This window comes from Notolabrus celidotus, chromosome 22, assembly GCF_009762535.1.
Source record: "Notolabrus celidotus isolate fNotCel1 chromosome 22, fNotCel1.pri, whole genome shotgun sequence".
Classification (NCBI taxonomy): domain Eukaryota; kingdom Metazoa; phylum Chordata; class Actinopteri; order Labriformes; family Labridae; genus Notolabrus; species Notolabrus celidotus.
Window position 1 is genome coordinate 14,972,838 of NC_048293.1, and position 23,859 is coordinate 14,996,696.

General features: G+C 44.9%; 1 protein-coding gene across 2 annotated transcripts in view; it reads right to left on the reverse strand.

Moving 5' to 3' along the window:
- The window catches only part of tmem260 (transmembrane protein 260), a 60,258-nt gene that overhangs the window by 25,101 nt on the left and 11,298 nt on the right, over positions 1-23,859 (reverse strand). Inside the window, exons 4-16 of one of the 2 annotated variants that reach the window (XM_034675121.1) lie at positions 17,440-17,617; positions 17,216-17,329; positions 16,620-16,799; positions 16,470-16,510; positions 13,056-13,142; positions 11,860-11,968; positions 11,431-11,603; positions 9,623-9,794; positions 9,007-9,146; positions 8,235-8,411; positions 7,074-7,127; positions 6,729-6,813; positions 4,802-6,552 (exon numbers count right to left, since the gene is read on the reverse strand). In XM_034675121.1, coding sequence (XP_034531012.1) covers positions 6,292-6,552; positions 6,729-6,813; positions 7,074-7,127; positions 8,235-8,411; positions 9,007-9,146; positions 9,623-9,794; positions 11,431-11,603; positions 11,860-11,968; positions 13,056-13,142; positions 16,470-16,510; positions 16,620-16,799; positions 17,216-17,329; positions 17,440-17,617 — 1,771 coding nt within the window. In that variant the 3' untranslated portion in view covers positions 4,802-6,291. Of the gene's footprint in view, positions 1-78; positions 1,180-1,744; positions 6,553-6,728; positions 6,814-7,073; positions 7,128-8,234; positions 8,412-9,006; positions 9,147-9,622; positions 9,795-11,430; positions 11,604-11,859; positions 11,969-13,055; positions 13,143-16,469; positions 16,511-16,619; positions 16,800-17,215; positions 17,330-17,439; positions 17,618-23,859 lie in introns of those variants that run through there. The other variant, XR_004629637.1, reaches the window with a different exon arrangement.

A 23,859-nucleotide genomic window follows, 5' to 3' on the forward strand; every position in this document is an offset into this window, starting at 1 on the left:
CATTTAAGGGTTTCTTTGAAACGCGTTAAGCTGTTGTAGATGAATTGATTGTAATCATGTCAGTGCATTTTTATTGACCTGTGAGTCTGTTGAGAGGCGTACTAGTGAGTCCATGGTACCACAGAGGAAGGGGGCAGGGCGAGCTCAGTCCTAAAGGTGCTGGTGTGCGATGTTGGGGATGTGTGCTGCCCATCTGGCAGGGCAGGGTTTAGCCCTAATCTCAGAGCCCCTCGGCAGGGGAGCCCCAGACTGTTGATCACTCGCCCCCCTGCTGGCTCCTCCACACTCCTGACCTCCTCAGCGCACAAACACACAGACCCCTGCCACAAGAAAACACGTCCACACACAGCATCGGATCATAAACTGCACAGCCCCATGCAAGATTATATTCATATTCTACAAACCTCTCATTTTCTGGGCATATGTCAATATTGGGGGAAGATTTTTTTGTCCAGTAGAGACGTACAGGCTTAGGAAGCAGCTCCGGTACACAAATACAAACAAACACCATGAATGACAGGAAGAAAATGTGACCCCCGACCAACAGGAAAAACAGAGAAACATATCCACACACATGCAGAGGGCACAGAAACTTGTTTTTGTGAGGCAACGTAGAATAACACATTTATCACACACACAAGTAGAGAGCAAGTAAATATACACACACATAATTACAAAAACATAGACAGATAGGCAAACACACAAAGACACCCAGAAGCAGTCACCCAGCCATACACACCACACACCTAACCACTGATAATCCCCCAGACACAGGAACACACTCGCACACACACGCACACACATACTGAGCGTCATTATGTTTATCACTGTGAACCAGCCCACCGACACCCATCACTCTAATTCCATTTGTCTGTTTAGATTCGTTTTGCTTTAATCCTCCCTTGTTTGTGCACATCTGCAAGCACTGCAATAGTACAGACACAGCGAGACCGGGAACGAGAGACAGACAGAAAGAGACAGAGAGTGAAAGAGAGAGAGAGAGAGAGAGAGAGAGAGAGAGAGAGTGAGAGAGGGAGCTCACAGGGAGCACTCTCCCTCCTGACATCCTGGTCCCTGTAGCTCCAGCAGAAGGGGCAGACAGGCGTATCTCCTTGCCCAGGGAGAAGCTCCCTGTCCCAGCCACGGAGCCGCCGCCAGGCCCGCAGGCCCCTGTAATCACTGCAAACAGTCAAACATCCAGTCACACAGGCTCTTACACCAACACAACATTACAGGCTTTTTACACAGTATTACACCACATCTTATTATCCCATTCAAGTCCCTCTATTAGCTCAATTGGATGGTGGGATTTTCATTTGTAAATTGGGGGATTTTAGATTAGCTTGTCTGTCAGCGATGAAATGCCCCCTGAGACTGTGAATTATGTGACCAATCACATATGAATCAATGCTTACGCATGCTGCAGAGCATGAATGGATGGTGTCAGCAACAGGAAATGAAACAACTTTAACCTAGATTTTGTAGTGTATGTATACTCAATCACAGATTTGATCAATATTCATATCACAGATGTGTGGCTGCTTGGTCACAGATTAGATCCCCTATATCATCCTTCATAAAAGGCTAAACACACACAAAAGAATCAGCCTTAATGTGACAACAAAACGTGAATGACACCATTTTTGTATCGCTGACAATGAGCAGTGTTGGCTTTTATACGGCAAATAATATTCAGGTCTAATAGAGAATTATTAGGGAGATAAATATTAGCTGCTTTACACACCTAGCAGCAACATTATGCAGAACTGAAGCTGGTTGGTTGAAAGGAGGCGAATGAATTACCCGTCTTCCTCCCCAGGCCTTCCATTCAGACACGGAGCGAGAGCGAGAGAGGGAGGAGAGAGAGGGAGAAAAGGCACCCCGAGCTAGCCGAGAGACCCGGCAAATTATGAAAATGCTTCTCTGTGTCCTAAATGGAGGCCGAGCTCTTTAATGTGGCACAAAATTAGAACCTGGGGGAGGAAGTGTGGCCCGCTTGATTGGCGAAACCCCTCCTGGTCCACTACCCCCCTCCTTCCCCACCCTCTCAAAGCACAGAGATATTATCCTGTGGCTGGTGGCACTCTGCTTGTGTTGGGGGAAACTGAAGGACCCCAGAGAGAGCCCAGGGGCGTCCATAAAGGTGCCTAATTTGTCAGTTTACTCCTCAATTATTTAAATAGATCTAAGAAGAGAGCGGAGAATGAGGCTTTTTCTGCCTCTTCGCTGTAAAAGCAGAGAGAGACCTTTATCCACGGTAGCCATTTTCAATTGCGCTCTGCACTGCTGTCTTTGATATACAGAGGAGCGGTAGTGGAGAGGGGATGTATCAAATAAACAAATGTGTGTACACAAGATAACAACGGGAACTTGGGGATAATATTCTGCTTGCTCAGAAGGACTCAAAGTTATTCCACGTTTACAAATTTACGGCTGAAAACTAACTTTACAAATTCCTGCACTCACAGAACAGAGACACAGTAACATCGTGTGTCGTACACAAGGAGAAAACATATCAATCTATGAAGATTAAGGAGGTCTGGATTAAAGAGAGGACCTTTGTTGTCTCTCATGCCTCTGCTCCTCCATTTATCCACACAATCAGGTTACCACCACACCCCCCACTATCCTATCAGCACCCCACACCCAGCAGGAGCACCAGCCTGGCAATGCCAACCTTCAGCCAGAGAGACCACTGGAGGTATGCAGGGCCCGGGGCCAGAGATTACTGAGCAGTTGAAGATTGATCCTGGAAATGGAGATGTCGCATTTCCCAACCCTCTGACCTCTAATCCCTCACATATCTGCCTCTATTGTTTGGTTTGTTTTACTAGACGGGTGAGGTTGGTCAGGCTGAGGAGGGCGAGGATGCTGTGAAGGTGGAGGGGCCCCACATAGGGTCCTAAGGTGACTTTATCTTTCACATGCGTCTGGCTGCAGCAGGTAAAGGACCCCCTCTATGTCTGAATGCTTTGCTGCAGACGTCTATTGAGATGAACTCTCGTCTGTGCAACAACAATCACTTTCAATAAGCTCTATATCAGCAGCCATGCCAGCACTGGGTCCAGTGTTAGCACAATAGTCTGGCTGCGCCTACACAAAGACATGAGCACCAAGACAATGGCCCAGTCCTTTATATTCAGGAAAGACACTCAGAAAACAGAGCAACACTTTGACCGTTCTGACACAATAGATGCAAAAGCAACACAAACACAAACACAAACAGGAACATAATGGAGAACACTACAAACACCTGGACAAATACACTCAGTAAACCTGCAAACATTCTACACCTGATGTACAAACAGTGGCTACCACACACTGAGAGATACACACATCGGGAGTGACAGCAAACAAGAACCTGAGACAAGTCAATCAGGGCGCCACGTCAACACAGACTGACGCTAATGGGCCTAACTCTACCCAATACACATCCGTGAGCTCATAGGAAAACATTGAATTAAGGCAAAGTGACTTGAGCTTTAAATATGTTAAAGGTGTTTTAAAGTTCTTGAACATGCGCCCTTATTAAAGAGATCAAAGTCCTTATATGACAAGAGTTGCCATTTCACGTAACCCTGCAACTTAGTACGGTAGAATAACTACAATCCAAAGCTAAAAATACGTGTGGAGTTTGTTCGCAGGCATTGGCACCCTCCACAAAGATGGGTGGCACCTCGTAAACATCCTTGAAACAGGTTTCTCATGCTTAGGAATGGGATCTGCGGGCAAAGTTTTACCCAGAGTGAGATTCTGCAAAATCTGCGGCCAGCTCAGTATATCATGCCTCTCACACCCTCTATTCTCTTCCCAAACGCGAACCAACACACCCCGGCCCTCCGCCTCCCTCCACTCCACAAGCTTCCATCCAGCCAGAGAGAGGAGAGGAGAGGAGAGGAGATAGGCCCAGTTGCTAAAGCTGTCTTTTCAGCCCCTGCTCCCGCTCGGTCTATCTGAGATACACAGCAAGCGGAGGTGTCGCTTTTCCGCTGGCATTTCGGACAGTATCTACTTATAGACGGGAGAAAAAGAGAAAAGAAAAACAGAAGGGGTATTATCAGGGAGGGATGAGAGCAGCAAAGGCATTTTGTCTTTTTATTCCCCTCCTAAGCCCTGGGCTTTGCTCCCAATCCGATTGGTCGATACGGCCAGGGATGTAAATGAAATGCAAAGAGGAATAAGGCTGGCTTCCCATCTCCAGTGTGTGCCCCCCTAAGTCCTCCGCCCCTCTTTCTCTGTCTTGCTCTCTGGGCTGTTTATGGTGTTGTGTTTCTGTCTCCCCATTCACAGACTTGCTGCTCTCCCTGTTTCCGTCTCACCCTCCTCGTTCTGCCTCGTCCCCCCCTCCTCCTCCTCCTCCTCTTCCTCCTCGCTCCTCTCCTGCTGCATCCCTCCCCTCTCCTTGGCTGGGCTCACAGCTCTTATCTCCTCAGACGCCCCACATTCCAGCGTTGCTGTGGCTCCCTGCCTGCATCCCTGGTCACGGCGATTCCATGGGTTCCCACAATCCTCGGCAGCTTGCTGATTTAGGGTGGGCAACTGACTCTCAGAGACAGGGGAGAGGAGAGGAACAGGGGGGGTTCAGGAAAGACAGGGTGAGAGGGGATGACAGGATGGAGGACAAGAGGAGGATGACAAAAGGGAGGACAGGAAGAAAGTAAAGTGGAAATGACAAAGAGGGCATAAAAAGAGAGGGAATGGTGATGATTTAAACACAATAACAGAACAGGAATGGTTGAACAAATATGATCAATATTTGAGGCCTGAAAAGGCGAATCAACGGTGAAACGAAGGTCCAAAATACATCAAAATAAACATCTTTATTGAAATAGTTTTATCAGTATAAAGCAGAGTGACAGTTTTCCCTTTTTATGAGAAACCAAACCATCTGTGCTACAGCAGGTCGAATCTCATCATCCAGCCAGCTGACAGCCGCTAACCATTCCTGCGAACAGAGAGGGCAGATTACATTCTGGGAAAACTACACGTGCACAAACTGTCCTTCGCTTTCTAGTAGTATCTCAAACAGCAGGCTCCTCCAGCTGAGTTTTAGAAAGCTTATGGCCATACACTGCTTTGACCTCCGCATAACAGCTTCCATGGCAGTAGGTTCATTAACATCATCACAAGTATTTACAGAAACAGTCTGTAATTGAGGTTTCGGACCCTGAGAGCACGTCAAAGACGGGTGACTCTGGTCTGTTCGCAGTGTTTGCATGCCACGTTGTCTCTTCAGTAACCCTCACAGGGATAAAAGTCCATTTTCCTGCGAGCTGGGAAGCGCATGGTCTTGCGTGTCTCCGTTTGTCCCTGGAGTTTGCATGACTTTGTGCCTCTATGACGATCAAAGCTCTTTGCTTTTCAGTGTGCCGATCTGTTTATCGACTATGCTTATACGCGGTTCAGGCAGTGAAAAGGCTTGGGTGGAGATTTAAGCATGTTCTCTCACACACAAACACACACACACACACATACATGTCCACATGCAAACACAAATCAACACACACAAAAACGCACCTCTAAAAGGGTCTCTGGCATTGTGACATTTCACATTTCATTTAAATCCATGAAGGATTACAGCCCTCCCGTTACGAAGGAAGAGAGGGAAAAAAACACTCATCGAATCCATTAGTTTTAAACATTTAAAGGACCATCTAAGATGGACTGATGGAAGGATAGAGGGGTGGGTGGGTGGGTGGGTGGGGCTGGTTATGCGGAGTGGGGACTGTGTGGCATAGCACAAGTCTGTCCTAGATTAAACAGCCGCTCTAATCCCCCATTTCTGCCCCCAAATTGGTTTTCCCTCAATCTCGGCCTTGCCATCCTAATGTGAGAAAAAGAGAACTAGAGCAGAGGCTGAGGCAAAATAATCAGCACGTTAAAAGCTGTGAGAGCAGAAGAAGAGAGGAAGAGGGAGTGCGATGTAACGATAAAGCAATCGAATGCGTGAGTTTAAGGGGAGCACGCATCGCTTGATTGGGGTCAGTCAAGGCCTCCTCAAGTCAAGCTCTGTTCCAGGTCAAACTTCACAGAATGAAGCGAGGCCGAGGGGAAGTTCTGCGTCCTTGTTGCAGAGTTCTGTTTTGATTTCTGTAGACCAGCTATTCTGCATCAGCATTCTTCTTAAACAGCAACTCATATGTTGTATTTGACCTCATCCATGTACACAAAACATCAGCAAAACTCTGGACAGCCACATTAACACTGAGGAGACTCATCTCCAGTGTGCAGCTCTTCCGCTGGGCTCACTCTCTCAGTGTTTCAGCTCTGTAAAGGTCTCCCTGGATCCTGTTACGGGGTTGGCCTCTTTCTCTGGCGGAGTCTGTCCCTCTCTTGCAGCAGGTGAGTAATGGCTGAGCGTACTGCGGGCGCCTGGGGATCCGTGGGGTCCTTCTCTAAGTACAGACTAAAGTGCTTGGTGCTGCAGGTCAGCAGGCTGTCTGGACTGTGCCCCTGTTGACCAGAGCGGAGCAGCCTCTCGCTGGCCAGTGCCAAGTTCTTGTCCCAGTTAGGAGGGTAGTCTGAGTGGGCCTCTACAATCTCCTTATACAGCTGTCCGGCAAACACAAACACAAACACACAACGACACACACACATATAAAAGCAGATGTTAAAAAAAAACAAGCCAAAGCCTCTGAATATGTCATACTTTGCCTTGTTTGGCACTTAAATCTGCTCCATTATGGTGAATGACGGTGTCACTGCGTGTTTGTTGGGGTCAGACTCACAGTGTAAGACAGCTCAAAGAGGCGAGCGCTCCCCTCTCCCTGCATCCTTTCTGCCAGGTCAAACAGAAAGAAAGCCGTCTTCATCCTGAAACAAAGCACGCAGGCTCAGGGCTAAGTGCTGGATGGATGAGCCATGCAGATCCACACTCACAGACGCACCACTCCAATGGAGTGATTTATGTAGATGCCGATACCAAATAGAATGTACATGTAGATGCTCTACTACACAAGACTGGTTTATGGAGATGTTCTAGGGAGCTAGTATGCATCGTGACGCAGCTTTTTATCTGCAAAGTATACAACCTCTCTGCAGACAAAAGTACTTCAGTGAAAGCTTCGCCGTACCTGGCTTGCCACATCTCCTCATTAGCAACATGCTCCCAGGTCGCAGGATGGAAACTGTTCACACGAAGAAAAAAAAAACACGTTTTTCATCCCAGAAGCTTCAGGCTGTTCAGCAGAGTTTCACTAACTATAAATGATTATTTATGAGAATATTGTTCCACTCCACTGTGCAGATTTTGATACACTAAACATGGATGTTTGCTGCATAAACATTAAATGATGGAGCAACAATACCAGCAAACACATTAGACATGCAGTAAAACCAAATCTCTCCTTTTTTCACTTTGTTGACTGTAAACACTTGACCTCTTCTTCAAAAGAATATTTTAGCCGGGCTCCCGAGCTAATATTTGGCTTGTGGGCATCGACGGACACGCTTGTCGTGAGAGTGCAGGAAATAATGTCACAGTATTCAGCCGCGGATATCTGAGTGAATGAAGGGCTGCTGGCAACAGGAACAGAATATGGAGCTTTGACTAATTCTACTTTTGACACAGTTATTGACAAAATGCAATAAGAAACTCATTATTTTTCATCTTCAGTCTCATTTCAGATGGCTGAGGGCCTGATGTCTGCTCTGGTTAAATTCACAAAGAGCTGGATCACAGCGTGAGGAACAGAGAACAACCTCACTGAGGGGGAGCTCTGTGGAGTCTGATGGAGGATGGCTGGAGACCACAGACAGATGAGGGGCAAAACGTTGCAACTTAATAAGTGTATACTTTTAGTTTCATCTAAATCTATGACTTGTTTTTACCGAGGAGGATTTTTCAAGTATGACTCCCCAAATTTAAACCCAATGATCTCTTTCACTCCAGCCAGTTCAAATCCTCTGAATCTAAAATCAAGCTCCAGTTCAGATCTCAAAGTTTACAAATACAAATAATTTGTCGAGCAGAAATACAGGAAATGTGAAATGTGCTGTACTTATATCACTCAGTGTAATTTTGATGTATGCACTTTATTGAAGGAGTGGGAGAGCAAAGAACACATTTGAGTCAAATAATTAAGACAATTTATTCAAACTAATGCTGCTTAAGAGGAGGACAATAAGAAAAATGCATATTTAAAGGTTTGAAAAATATCTGTCCAGAGATTTTTTTGTTATTCTGAATGTGTGTGTATGTGTGTGTGTGCATGTGTGTGTGCGTGTGTATGCACCTGTCGTGCAGCTCCGTCCAGTTGTACATGTTGCGTGTCCACTGGGCCCACCTTTCAGGGTGGAACTGCCTCTGAGCAGGCACCAAGATGTCACACACACCCCAAGGCCATCGGGAGAAGCTCTGCTCCCAGCTGCGGTCTCCTTCAGGCAGCCCGATGCAGGCGACCACACTCCTCCTGCAGAAAAGAAATCTAACATTTATGAACCCTCCTTCTCTCTGCAGCTGTCAGCTGATGATGAGACAAACACAAACACCATGTAGACAAATATTTCCTCACATCCGAACACCTCCTAGCTCCCCTCCTGCCTCGGGCCCTGGAGGTTAATCCCACAGGTCAGTGTTGCCCCACAGAGAGACGGGCACGTTGGCCTGGCAAACACTGCCCCCTGGTGGGCTTGGTATTAACAAGTCCCCAGCCGGTCTCCTGATCTCATTTCCTCTTGGAGGAGTCAGAGATGAGAGCAGGGAGCAGCAGCGAGTCCACAAGAGACTGTTTAACCAAATCAAGTAGATTAGACGGCTTCTGTACTTCATCAGACTCCTTTTATGGCCTCCACAGTTCTACCAGCCTATCTTCTGCCTGCACTTACCGCTGTGTGGATCATTCCCCTGATCTCTGCCTCATTAGATCACCCACTTGTTCATTTGGACCATTGTTGCCCTCCCAATTCACTCTCTCTCTCCTTTTTACAGCCTTCTATTTATCCTTTCAGACCACCCTTTTAATGCTCTCTCTCTCTTTGCTCTCTGCCTGTGTGTCAGTGACTCACTCTGTGTTGTGCAACAGAAACTGCTCCAGGCTGAAGGTATCTTTCTCCTCAGGGTGGACGGGGTCCCACAAGCGGCCGGGGAAGTGAACCCCTGGGTGGTGCTGCGCCAGCTTGGCTACGTACCAACTGTATGTCATCATCTGGGAAGAAGGAAGGAGTACCACACAAACTCTGTTTGCCTCTTTGTATCTGATGTGATTAGTGGTCAAATTAGCAGCCAGGGTACAAATCACTTCAACGAAAGGACTTATAAACAACGTCAGCAGCTTTTTGCTCCTAAATTGAGATTTTAAAGAGCTTGAATTTCCTTTGATTCAATTTTATAGTCTTAAATTGAAAGTTATTGCTTTTGCATCTTCTTTTAATCAGAGAAGTTTGTGTGTAGAGATGTACAAACTAATGATTATGCACCAAACTTATAAATCAAGAGAGCTACTTCCAGTCATCAGTCCATAATAAATGTATATAATATTCATTTATTTCTTTACTTGTATTTTGTTTCATAAATAAAACTGTTCTTAGATGTTCGTGTGGTGGGAGTGAATATCAAAACTTCATAAAAACCTTGTGAGACTCATCAAAAAGAAGAAGAAACTGGACATTTCAGAGCTCTAACCTCCTGGTCCACCAGGCGTACATCAGGTCGAACCCCCTCGCAGTAGTATAAGTAGCGCATTGAGTTTCCAGGCAGATCTCCTCTGGTTAGGATGATCGAGTCGTTTGGTGCGGAGGCCAGAAGCTCCCTGCCGAACCTCTCCACCACGCTGTTTCCGCTCTGATCACACTCCCTAAGATCGTCAACACAAACACCATCATACTGTATATAACATCATGAAAACACAAGCTGAGTATACGAGAATTTAAAAAGAGGTTGAGTGCATCTTTACCCCCGCTTAGAAATGTGTGAGATCAGTAAAACTGTGTGTATGAGAGTGAGTCGCTGCTTGTAGGTACGCTTTCAAGGTGCTCTGAGGGTAAGTTGTCAGTGCCCCCGCCCCTTCCACTCCGCAGAGCGCTGTGGCTGCCTATCTAATCATGGGGAGACAGGTGTGATGGCTCTGACAGCACAGGCCATGCTCTCCCCTTGATCAAAGCCGCTCAGTGATGGCTGTCTGGCACTCCCCAGCACTACGCCGGTGTAATCTGCCTCCTCGGACAGCTAACATCTCAGACTGAGCTCTGTGAGTGGAATCTATGTGCTAACCGTGCCTCTCTTCAGCCCCTACCATGGGGTGAGCAGAGAGAAACCTGACATGAGGAGTTCAGACCTGCAGTATGAAGCGCGGAGCAGAAACAAATCAGGTTGACTCAGGGAAAACTTCTGCATGGGGTTTTAGAGGGAAGCAGAATGAGAGGGGAGTTTTTACTTCACTTCAACTTTACTCAACAGAAGTATTACAAAGTAACTAAGGTGACATTTTGGTCAGGTGTAGTTCCTTCAGAACACACAGTACAGTTAATTTATTCACGGGATGAATGCACACAGATTCCCTGCTTGGAGATCAGGACAACCGCTATCAGAGGCTGTAATCACCAATGCCTGTAGAGCAATCGCAAGCAGCCATAAAAATAATTATGGAGGTAAAGATTCTCTGATGCTATCAGGGAGGAAATATAGTTCTTGAAGAATTACTTTTGTGAAATGTATGTTTCAAAATCAACTTTCTGTGCGAGCCCTAAAGACAGCTGATGGCTTTTTGCTGCAACTTTAGAGCAGCTGAAGTGGAACTGAAGTTAAGTGGACGGAAGTTTTCGCTCCAGATATGAAATGATGACAAGAGAGCGAGGCGGAGGACTCACTTTGAGGGTGTTTTCATTCAAAGAAAGTCGAAAGGAATTCTACACCGTGCCCAAAACGCATGAAGACGTCAACAACAGTCTCAGGACTTAAAGGCAGCAGTTTCACCTCAGTGTTTTATTTGATAGCTGATGTTTTGCAGACTCAAACAATCAAGCAACAACATGTAGAGTAGAGTAAGATGCACTGTTGTTTGTACCTTTTTTGTCATCTGAAGTGACAAAAGAACATACTGATGTGACCAATACAATATACATGGAAACAACCCTGTATAAACGAGTGTGAGGTGCAAGTCTCTGCAAATTGGTCCATACGTCGCGACTATCAAAGTAACCGTTAGCTGAGATTGACTATCCGTGGCTAGCAGGATTGCAAACTCCACATGATGAAAAAAAGATGGGACTTGAAAGAACTACACGGCTGCACAGAACCTGCACATTGTGAACTTTGCTGAATGTAATGAGTGGTCAGGATTGTGCACAAAGACAGTTAAAAGCTTTCTTCCCCTTTAAGATACCCCACTTCCTGTTCTTACGGTCATGAATGTTTCAAATCGAGGACTCCCTTCTGTGTTTTCGATTCACCCATTGATAACGTTTGTTACTGTAACAGAGAAAAGTGCTCACCTGTGATTGGTGTGCACCATATGTGCCAGCAGACCCAGAGTGAGGACCCAGCCTGTGGTCTTCCACAGCCCCCCACAGCCTAGCCTCCTCTCCAGCTCCGTGTGTGTCCGGCTCAAGCCGAGGCCTGCCAGCACACACACTGCAGCATCGCTCTGGAGCCAGAAACGCTCAACCTGCAAAAGAAAAGGAGAGGCGTTCACAAATGAGCACACGAGGCACACTCTTATTTTCTGCTCTCAGTGCAATCTTGAGTGAAATAACTGTTCCATCCTTAAATCAGCACTCGTCCACACTGCTCTCTCATCAGTCTTATTCACAGGTTTGTGTTCTGCATACATAGATCCCGAATTTTGGAACAATGCATTTCACTGAAAACAACAGAAACGGACCGAAAGGATGCAAAAAAAGAGTTCAAGTCTCATATCTCACCACTCCGAGTAGTAATGGTCTGCTGATGTCTAGGTTGGCTCTCCAAGCGAAAAACAGTGAGTACAACACCAGCATGGCAGTCAGCAGCCAGACCACAGAGCGACACATCCTGGGGTAGGAAAGGGGTTTAGTTACAGGACACAATTACTCCTCTCATTTCATTATCACTGCTTAAATGTTGCTCTGTAGACCCCTGGACTACAATTTCCACATATCAAGTCAGATGTATTCCGTTGTCTGTGTTCTCTGTGAATATATACTTGTTTTGAATAAGTCCGTAAAAAATATTAATGCAGGGATGGAGATCACAAGCCCGGGGGCAAATGTATACGCCAGCCAGCTAAGAGGTGCATGATTGATTTTCTAATGCAGACTGAGTCATAATGAGCTGCTGCCAAGCGCTGAATCACAAACTCATTACAGTACAGCTGTAAAATGTACTTATACACTAAAAAGAAAACACGCTAGCCTTATGGCAATAACAAATCATCATCTGAACCTGAAGAGACACTTTCAAGCCTTAGAAAATGACTTCTGCTTTTCCTGCCAACGAATTGATCTGATGTGCTCCACTGCCTGGCCACGAACTCATACTGTCAAGATTCTGTGTTTTTGTTTTTTATTCCCTGAAAATTATGCACAATGTGTGAAAGATATACGCATTTTATAAAGTAATATATTTGGCATTTGTTTTCCTTTCCTTTTGGCATCCTTTGAATTGACCTTGCTCTGTTTCATCTGTGTTTGTATGCAGTGAAGTTGCATCCCCAGAGAGAGAGGGGGGGGGGGGCAGGGGTTGGTCGGTGCCCTACAGAGCCCCCCAGGCGTCACTGGGCTTTATCAGCTCCACCCCGCAGACCCCAGGAAAGGCTCTGCTGTAATGACTAACTGGATCAAACCGCCACACTGCCACAAACAGATACATACAAGGAGTGATTAACTTGTACACACAAACATGTTTGTGGAAATTTAAAACACACATCAACCTGTCTTGATTTGAATGTGGAGCGTCGCGACAGCTTGACAGTTAGGTGGCTCAGTGTTTTTTTGTATTCCATTTTCCTGAGATCAGCGTTTTGTCAGTGGTTTTGTTCCCCGTCTCTTACTGCAGGGGATTAGATTTTTGGTTGAAGTGGCTGCCGAGATGTGTGTGACAGAGTTTGGTGCTTTGTGTGCCGGCTCCTCGCTCATCCTACCTGTCCCGTGAGGAGAGGAGGAAGCCTGTTCCTGCCAGAGCCAGAACAGGAAGCGAAAGGTCCGCCAGGCAGTGGTCCAACTGAGCCCTGAACACACACAAACACATATATATATATACTACAGAGTGTATGACGGACACCAAAGACAAGCTCAATTACCCTTCCTGCTACTGAACTCAAGGACACCAATTATGAAATGCCCTCCATCCCCTATCAAAACAAACTCCTTGGACTGTGCGCTCCTCCTTTCAATCGGATTGACAGATACGAATGACTGTGTCATCCACCCCCCCGCTGCCCCATCCTCTCTTCACAGCGCCTGTCAGTCAGCAAGCGCTTGCTCAGAGCATAGAGATAGTTTCCTGCCTCTTCCTTAATACCCATCTCTATTTGACAGCTTATTGAGTCTCTATATCTCCCAATGTACACTATGTGTGAATGTGCTCACACGCGTGTGTTTGTGGGTGTGTGTGTCAGCTTCTCCAGTGGGTTTTACGTCTCCAGTGCGACATGCCTGTCATGTTCGCCTCTCTTCCCCATCTTGAAGGTGTGCTTGTCCATCAAGCAGCAGGGGTGATGGGAAGGGGTGGGTGCCTGGCGGAGGGGGGGCTGGTAGTGGGGGGTCTTAAGACGTACATGCACCCCCATCCCGTCAGCTGGAGAGAGATACCAGGAGTGGGATGACTGCTGTGGTGGTGGTGATGGTAGAAGGGAGCAGGGGAGGGAATCGGGCAGAGGAGGTGGCAGTGGAAGGAGGGATGGAGGGGGGGTGGGGGTGTTGCTGGAGTGGAAAAATACAATTTCTCCAGCTCTATTGCAGTGTCTGTCATCACAGCTTGTCACGCTTAAACACCAGAGCTGAGTGATCATTTCAAACTGCTGGAGAAACAGAACACAGCGATTTGGCCCTCTAAGCAGGTTCAGTTCTGCTTTGATGGGAGAGAGTGGAATGGGAAGAACAAAAGCTGCTGGGGAGAAGAGAGGGAGAGAGGGACCGGCTGCACAAATGACTGCAGGCTCTCAGAACAGATCGGAGTGTCTGTGGTTAAACCTGTGTAAAACACCAGAACCAGCACAAAGGAAAGTACTCAGGTACTCCATCACTTGACCTGCATGTGGCCTTACCGTGCCTGACAAGTGCCCAATCAAACTCCCTGTGTTATTCCTCTTGTTTCTTTGCTTCTCTATTCTACAACATATTGTCCATGTAGAAACATCAAACCAAGGTTTCACACACTCCTAACAACAACACATTGCACAATGTAGTTCTTGTCTGCACTATAATGCAGCCTAAAGCTCGGATGAAAAATATATGACCAGTGTGACACTGATTGTTTGATAAGCATGAGCTGGATGAACAACAATCAACAAGTTAGCATACATCCAAGATGCCGCTTTGTTCTGTTTAATATCTTTGTGAGACAAACAAAAAAGGCTAGACGTTTTGGGACGTCACTTTGTGTTTTGGAGGGCTTGTTTGGTTTGATAGGGCGCTGTTGGTCTAGCGGTCTAAGCACGGGCCCCATATACAGAGGCTATAGTCCTCTTTGCAGCAGTCACAGGCTCGACTCTCGGCCCTTAACATTGGCTGCATGTCTTCCCCTGCTCTCCACTCCCTACATTTCCTGTCTATCTCCAGCTTTCCTATCTAATAATGGCGAAAATGCCCAAAAACATAACTTAAAAAATAACAATAATAATAAAAAATGATCATATGATGTAAATTTAGATTAATGGTTAAGTTGCACCCATAAAGCGGGCTGTTGCCCTTTTCCTTCATGTCTAGGGATGTAAAATTCAAGTATATTCCGTGATCGATCTTTGGATATGTTAATGATCAATTATTGATTAATCATTTAAAAAAAACTTTTTTTCTCCTGAATCAAAATTTCCTTCATGACACAATATATATAACTGACAGAATTGAATAGCTACGGATTATATTGAGGTGTTCAAAATGTTAAACACTGAATATCAACATGTGGAGCAGGCTCATAATCTCCGCGGACATACCATCATAAAAGTGGAGGCTCAGACTACAACATGTGGATTTACTGCAACAAGAGAACTGAACAGAAACATATTTTGGACTCACAGTGTCCAGTTTTCTGTCTACTCGTTCTAATTCAGAAAGCCGAGAGCGCAACCAGGTCCTAACCAGTCCGGCGGCAGAGGAAAAAAGCACTCGTGGAGACCTGTCACTCAGCTGCAGCCGCCAGCTGAACGTCTCTGCTGTGTGCAACACCTTCAGTCAGCTGATTCACATCAAAACATGCTTTAAATTTAAACACCTCCCTGATAAGCTGAACAAAATATGAGACCACATGATGTTTGTTCCACGTGATATAAAATCAAAACAAAAACATTTGTTCAGGTAAGTTCTTAACACACAGCACACAGCTGCCTATGCATCACCATGGGTTTCAAAGGTTAAACAGATACTGGATGACTGTGGCCTGTCTTACCTCTGGATCACACAGCAGTGTAACATTAACTGGCTTAGACGAACTGTTGAACAGAGGCTTAAAGATCAGTTTCTGCAAAAGTGGCAAGGTGAACTGGATAAAATGACATCATGTGATTTATATGTACAATTTAAACGAAATGTTAAACTAGAAATATATTTGTTATCTGAAAACCAGAAGTATAGACAGGCTATCTGTAATTTTAGAACGAATAACACCAGGATCCCGAAGGTCACTGGAAGGTATAAAGGCCTGGATAGAAAACAGAGGATTTGTAATCTCTGTAATAATGATCGTGTGGGCGATGAGTACCATTTTTTGTTTGAATGCAAGAACACAAGCATTCTGAATAATAGAGAGAGGTTCATACCCAGGTATTATTTCAAACGTCCCTCTGTGTTTAAATTAATTCTACTTTTGCAATCAGATAAGCCGAAAGTTATCTGTAAATTAGGAGCTTTTCTGAAGAATGTCCTTCCTTTGTATAAGTAAGATCTGCTGTACTTCAAACATGCAGTGTGCCATCATTATATTGTTTTGTTATTTGTAATTTATGTTCTGTGGCTCCGTACCATGTGATCATGGTCTGAGCATCAAATTAAAATGAAATGAAATGAAATAACAATCAATTAATTGACACTCATGTAATTCCCTCCCTCCATCTCCCCATTTCCTGATCTATCCACTGCACCTCTCTAAATAAAGGTGTAAATGCCCCAAAAATGAAACTTAAAAAAAAAAAAAAAAGAGTACCCAGACATACACTGAGATGAATAGCTAGTATTTAAAATCCATACTTAAAGTAAGCTTGAATAGAAACTGCAAATGCTATTGATTAAGTAATGAATACAGTGACTACAGTTATGTTTGTATTACGTTTTGAGTAATGCCCACATAGTCTGGTCGCAAAAAAGGACAGAAAGATGAGAACAAGGCAAACCAGGCTCACATCAGCATAGAGGTCAGGTTTACAGAGCTCTCCGTCTTCGCCTGCAAACACAAAAAGAACACAGTGAAAACAGAGGAATACATGGTTAAATGTCAACAGAGAAACTTTCCTACAGCACAGTTTTAGAAACAGTGCTGTCCCACCACATACCAGACTGAAGGTGCCGTACTCAGCCCTCAGCAGATGGGTCAGCAGGCCAAACAGCGTGGTTTGATCACCCCAGCTCCAACGCGCTGTGTTCAAGTAGGAGGAGACAGGCAGGTAGATGTACGGTAGAAACCCCGCGAGGAAACACGCTCCCAGAGACACGAGGACACGGAAATACAGCTCCTGTCGAGATTATTCAGAGAGAGGAGTTCTCAACTTTTGGATATTCTCTGAAATTTATGTTAAACTGATTATGATTCAGAAAAACTTTAGATCAAGAAACTCCAATTTAGCTTTCTTCATTACGCAATACCTCACATGAAATATACAGTATGAAATGTGCCTCCACTGTAAAGGGGATGGCAACAAGCCCTCAGGAAGCCCTCAGGAAGTGAAACAAATCTTCAATAAGGCAAAAGTTAAACTCTTCTTAAGTTTGTCTGCTAAAAGTCAGATGTTTGATTTCCCTCTTTTCACTAAGTTGCATATAATTTCTTGCCTGTTATGAGGTCGCTCTCTTAACACACTTAAAGAGATGGTGCAACTTCTCCAGGGACAATTAGAGACTAAGCTGTTATTAATGAGACCTTCAAACTTACCTTGTGGGAATACAGTCTGTAAAAGACCCATGGAATGATGACCAGCACGTACAGCACCAAGGTGTGCTGGTTGCAGAGCCCCAAGCCACAGCACAGCGCTCCCCAATGTGCCATCTGACAGGGGTCAAGATTTACAAGTAGTACAAGATTTTACAGCAGTGTGAGATCATGTTGAAGATATCTTAACGAGGTGTGAATCATTTCCCTGAAGAAGACAGCGTTACCTTCCTCCTGTCTGTGGCGTTTTCTGCACATTGGAAGCTGACGGTCAAGAAAAAGAGCAGACCGACGAAAAAGTTGTTGAGGGTGAAGACCTCCGCCACCACCGACCACTGCCAGCTCAGGCGGGAGACGGCGAAGAGGCCTCCAGCCAGCACGGCTCCAGGACCAGGACCTGCCAACCTGAAAGTGAAGGTAGAAGAGGCCTCATGTATTTTTCACTGTTTTAGATGAGCTTAGGATTTATTTATGTGTAGTTTAACTCGCAGTTTATGACTAAGATTAATCTAACAAAACTTTAACTATACCAACCCCAGCCTAACTTTTTGTTCTTAATCAGTTTAAGAAATTTCAAACTATAAGTGTGTTTTTTTCTTTCTTTTCTTTTTAACCAAAGTTACACAACTATGGAAAAAAAAAGGCAATACAACAAAGTCAGCAGCTTCACATGAAATTAAAACGTCGCACTCCAAAAAGTCACCACTTCCCTCAGACCAATTTAGGCCCCGTTTTAATTTTCCCTCAACTCAAGTTTGCTTCTCGGACAAGACCTTGAAAAACACTCTATGAATTGGGCCATTCAAATATCATCATGAGAAGTCCCTCCACAGCAGCCGGTTGATCTGGAGCAGACTGGCACAGAAACCACCGTGCAGGAGATAGCACTTTATTATCCTCAGCTTCTTAAATATAATGTGTGCACAAAAGTTTCCCCTTCCTCCTCTCCTGTACTGTCTCCATCTCCTTTGCGGTAATTGAAGCAAACTTGGGATAATCTGTCATACGCTAAGACCCACCACTTACTAAAATGAGAGACAGAGGGGGGAGAGAGGGAGAGAGAGGAGGGAGAGGCGACAAATGACGAAGAGGGCGGGGAGGGGGGGAGAAAAGAAAAATAGTGCCGAGAAGTGTGCGTTAAAGGGGTGAGACAGTGTGCGGGATAAAGGATGAAATAAAGAAAAAGGAAGAAAAAAAGTTCAAGAAGAGAGGGGAAAAAGAGAAAAGGAAAAAAAAACACAGCCCAGTCCCCGGCATGCTGGCTCTGAAATATGAGCAGGCTCGACAATTAGGGAAGTCAGGCAGTATGGCCCTTTCCGCCATTGTGTGGAGTGGCTTAGAGTCCTCATCAGCCTATCAGCTAACTGACAGGCAGAGAGCTGCTCTATTCAGCACCGCAGATACAAGCTGCAGGCCAAACGGCTGCCAGGTCCCTTATGACCCCACAATCCCTTGCCGGTGACAGCTTCAAGCTCCATAGCAAATTAGGCGCTCTCACATTACAATCGCAGAAGACAGATTCCATTAACGGTATCTGAAATTGAGTAGAGAGCAGGCCCGTTATCAGACCTGACTCATAAGCACCGCCATTAATCACAAGGCATGATACCATTTATACATTTCCAGCTCTCTGCCTGCCGCTGTGATAGTCAGCCACAAAAGGCCTGATGAGACTTAGGCTAGGGGAACAATGGAGCTTTCTGAGGAAAGCGCGGTAAATCAGGAAAAAAAAGAAGAGGGAGAGCGAGAGGATGGTAGAAAAGAAAAAAAAAACTCTTGCTTGCTGACTACTTCCCCTTTTTTTTTTTTCTTGGGTTTTCTCTCTGCTTCTCTCCACTATTTTTCCTCTGTGTTCTCTGTAAGGCGAGCTTGGTGAATGAATATGCATGTGTGTGTATGTGTGTGTGTGTGTGTGTGTGTGTGTATGTGTGTGTGTGTGTGTGTGAGGGTGCACTTTAAAGAAGGGGGGGTGGACTGTGTTGATGGGGCGTCTAGGAGTGGGTCTTAGTAAGAGATAGCAGCGTCTTTCTCACTGCATCGCTCCAGGAATTAGTTGTAACTTGAAGGAAAGGATGAAGACGGATGGGATGGGTGATGGAGGATGGAGTAAGAGGGTGGGGAGGAGGGGGCAGATGGGGACTTTTGTTGAGGTGCAGAGACCCCCCGCACCCATAATTTTACCTCCCTGCATGACAATTAACCCGGAGCTCTTACACTGAGCAGGGGGGCTGATTTTGGGGTTACACCGGGTGCAGAACAGTCGTGGGGGTCCACAGTCTGAGGTTATTACACCAAGTTTGTTCCTGCGTTTGATAGCCAGGCAGCACCCGTCACACATTCAGACACCCACACACTCCTGTTCCCCCCCCCTGCTCCTTTATTCTCCCTGAGTGCCTGACAAATCTCTCTGTTAGAGCTTGTCAGTCTGCGAGAGCCCAGTGATGTGTGTACAGTGCGGGCTGTAAATGACCTGTCTGTCTGCGCGGGACCACCTGGGTCCCAGTCAGCCTCTCAACTGCTCCACAGCTCATTCTCCGGGCCGGCTGCTCCCAGGGCGTGCGGATAAAGCAGGACACATTCTGACACCAGAGTGGCCGTGTTCCCTGTTATCACCGCTCAATGCAGTGCAGGATGCCGCTGTGCTGAAATGTCGTGGCTCAGTGACAATGGCCTGGTTGAGACGTGGCGGGAGAATAACACGGCTGACAACGAAACTGCTCAACCCTGAACTCAACCACCCCAACAAAGTGTCAGTGTCAGCACTTGTGTAATTAACAGAAAGGCAAATATTATGCATGAAGCTTGAAATCAGGCGCAAACTTGGAAATAATTTAGAGTAAGAGGAGAAAATGACCAATTTAGCAACTTCCTTTTTGCTCAATGTGACAGAGTGGAATAAAAATGAGACATGCAACAATTCTGGGTAAAAGGAAAGATCAAAGGTAAATCAAAATCAAATAAATGACAATGGCTCTGGTAAGCAATGTTCCCATCAAGGACACAACAAAAGCTCCCAAAAAAAACACTTTGAAGTGTCAAAATGGGACCTGCCTCAGTTCTACAGCATGTGCCAGAGACATGCCAGCACCAGTCGTCTGTGCTAAATAACAGCACACAAAAAGCCGACACCAGCACTCTGCACTGATTGAGGCTTCACAATGGAAGCTGGCCGAGGGAGCCACTGTCACACACCACCCCGGGGAGCAGACAATACCACAGCTGTGCCATCGCGGATCAGCGCCGCACTGTTCTCTAACCGAGTGGTGTTTTGGGAAAGGGTCGCTGGAAAAGAATCACACATTCCTGAAGAGGGTAGAAAAGCCCCGGGAGAGGAGGTGGCCTGCTCGGGCTGAGACGGAGGTTTCCAGCTGGCCCTCGATGACACCCGGGGGCTCTCCTCTGGCCAGGACACCAGGCAGGGTACTTAGTAGCTATTATATGACAGTGCTAAGTGTCAGATGCGATGCTTTGAAATTTCAAAGCCAAGCAGTGACTGATACACAAATCTAAGCTTTTAAACGAAGTGATATGTAAATGCATCAGAAAATCAAAAACTACAAAATACAAAACTACATGAAACGGAAGTCTACGTTTTAATTATATCTATAAAATACTCTATTACCATTATGTATAATCACATAGCATCAGATTGTCTTAATATGCTCATTTAGCATTTCACGAATTTTAAAAAAATGACTTCTCCAATTTAACACATCACGTTAAGTGTATTTGTCAGCCTGTGAAAACACATGTACGGTGTTCTCAGTGGGTGTGGAGAAGCTTTCCAATATCAAAAAAAAAAAAAAAAAAACACGATGACATCATCTTTATTTGGCTTGGGATTGAAGACTACAGATTTTAAGCAAAAATTATGCGTAGAGCTGGAAAAACAGAAAGACATTTAGCAGGTATGAAGGCTTTAAGATACTTTTAGGGTCATGATGGGAAATGTAGTTGACAGGGGTTTGGCTCCGGATACACTGAACACGTGCACATGTGGTAGAAAAGCTTCATCAGATGGATGTGTATGGACGAGCTCTGGCTGATCATCAATACAATTAGACTTTCCATCCTCTCCTGTCTCTGTACATGTTTCTAATGTTAATCAAGCCTTTAAACTTTTCTCAAACATCTTTGTTTTTTTCAGCCTTCTTCCTGCTTGCTTCAGTTCTACACAAATATAGTTATTTTCCCCTCTTACCTTTTGCAAACGAGTCATTGTAGTGTTGAAGGTAAATGTATTTCCTGGTGTGCACCCGCGAATGAAAAAGTCCAGTTAACGTCTTGATAAAGACATATTCACCTGCCTTTGACAGTCTTTGCATTGTGTGAACTCATTTAGAAAAGACTGTGCTAACATACAGCACATCGGCTTTAATAATAATAATAATAATAATAATAATAATAATAATAATAATAATAATAACTGGTTGGTTCAAGAAACCACAGGTCGCTTCACAGGGTCAGGAAGGGGGTCTGGGGGCTAGGTGGGGATATCTAATGGGGAAAGGCCTTGAGGAAAAGGTGAGTTTTGATTGCTTTCTTAAAACTGTCCAGGGATGTCGGGAAAGAGAGAGTCCCACAGAGTGGGGGCTGCCACACTGAAAGCTCTGTCCCTGAAGGTCCGCAGTTTAGTCTGGGGGATGGAGAGGAGACCCAGGATTTCTCTGTTCTGCTGATTTTGTTTTCAAAACTCTTTTCCATGTCAAAAGTTTGGACACACCTTCTCATTCAATGGTTTTTATTTATTTAAATCATTTTCAACATTGTAGATTAATACTGAAGACATCAAAACTATGAAATAATCTGGTTTAGCCATAATCTGGATTACAACAGTAATCAAATAGGGCTATCCATTGTGTACTAACCCTACCTCTGAACACAAGTGATGGTCTCAAACACATTAAGAAGGCAAGTCATTCTACAAATGAACTCTTGACAAGGCTCATGTTAATTAGAAACCATTCCAGGAGACCACTTCATGAAGCAGACTGAGAGAATACCAAGAGTGTGCAAAGCTGTCATGAAGGAAAAAAGGCGGCTACTTACAGAATCTGAAATATAAAACATATTCTGGTTTGTTTAACACTTTTTTGTTCATTAAATAATTAAATATTTGCTCTTTCATAGTTCTGATGTCTTCAGTATTAACATATAGTGTTTCAAATAATTAAAATAAATACAAACCCTTGAATGAGAAGGTGTTTCCAAACTTTTCACTGGTAGTGTACCTCCAGTGCCTTTACTTAATAAAGGTGCAATATCTAAATCACTAGAGTGCACCTTTAAATGATTTTTCAAAATTGTAGTGACACTAAAAAAAAAGTCGTTCTTGAAGTTTTTAATGTAAATGTGAATTCAGCCTAATCAAAAGAGCTGAATTGTAGACTGAAGTTTATACATTTTAATATTGGAAACAATTCTCGCCTATCTCATAAAAAGATTTCAGCCGTAATGCGAGTTGCTCTTTATGGATGCATCACAATTTTCAATGGTGAGACAAAAGAAAAAACAGAATGTGTTACTTTTTTTATCCCTGAATTGTTTAAGAGTGGCTCTATTCCTCTCTCTAACTGTTACTGTCAGTACCAGATTTCCATCTTGGATGTCACTGTCCAATTTTCCTCACCAAACCAGTCCCTTCTCCGTCTTTCCTGCCTCCTCCGGTGTGCGAAGAGCAGGCTGTCTGCTCAAACAGAGAGGAGGGTAAATAAGGGTCCCGGCTCTGCTGCTGCCGCTCAGACACCCCCTCCTCCTCCAGGAGAGTACAGCAGTGCTCCAAGTGCGTGTAAAATTAATCACCACAATTCTGCTCAAACAATGCAGCCACTGACATGACAATTTCTCCCAGAATGCCATCTTAATCTCCACCCAACACACAAAAATTACAGGAAGAGGAGAGAAAAAAAAAAAACAATTTACAAAAATCCTGTGTTTATGCAATTCTCTGAATGCCATTTTTATTGCTGCATTTTCCAACAAAGTCATTAGGCACACACCAGTGATACATAAATGTTGCTGTTTAGATTCCATTAACTAATTCTGGGTGAATTGTAATTGCCGAGTCTGATCCGTCTCCGTGCCTGGTTCCTTATTAAGACCGCCTGTGGTGGGTGAGGAATGTAATATTGACGTCCGAGGCAGACACAATCTCGAGCCCACGGGCGAAAGGAATATTAAACTGCTACTGTATTCTGCTGTCTATCTCGCCTTCCTCCCTCCTCCGCTCTATCCCCATCCCATAGCCAGTAATGAGGAAATAACATCTTCATTAGACATCTGTTTAACTGTATTAGAGGATGAGTCCTGGGGGAACCATTGGTCATGCTGAGGATGGGGGGGGGTAAAAGAGGTCTGTTGGACTACAATATGACGGAAGAGATACTGCAAGAAACGAACAAAAGGTCTACAGATTGGGGCCTTTTAAATAATCAAACCTGAAATTGTCCTCTCTGTTAGAGGAGAACAGGAGTGGATGTATTCTCTGATTCCACTTGGAAATTTTATCCAACCACAGCAGATGTGAGAGGGAGGGGCAGACCTGCCACCTGCAGGTAGAGGTGAGGACACCATCCAACAAAACGTCTCTATTCAGCTGTTTCCACCCTGACACCACCCAACAACGCACACTTAGGATGTCTCTGAAA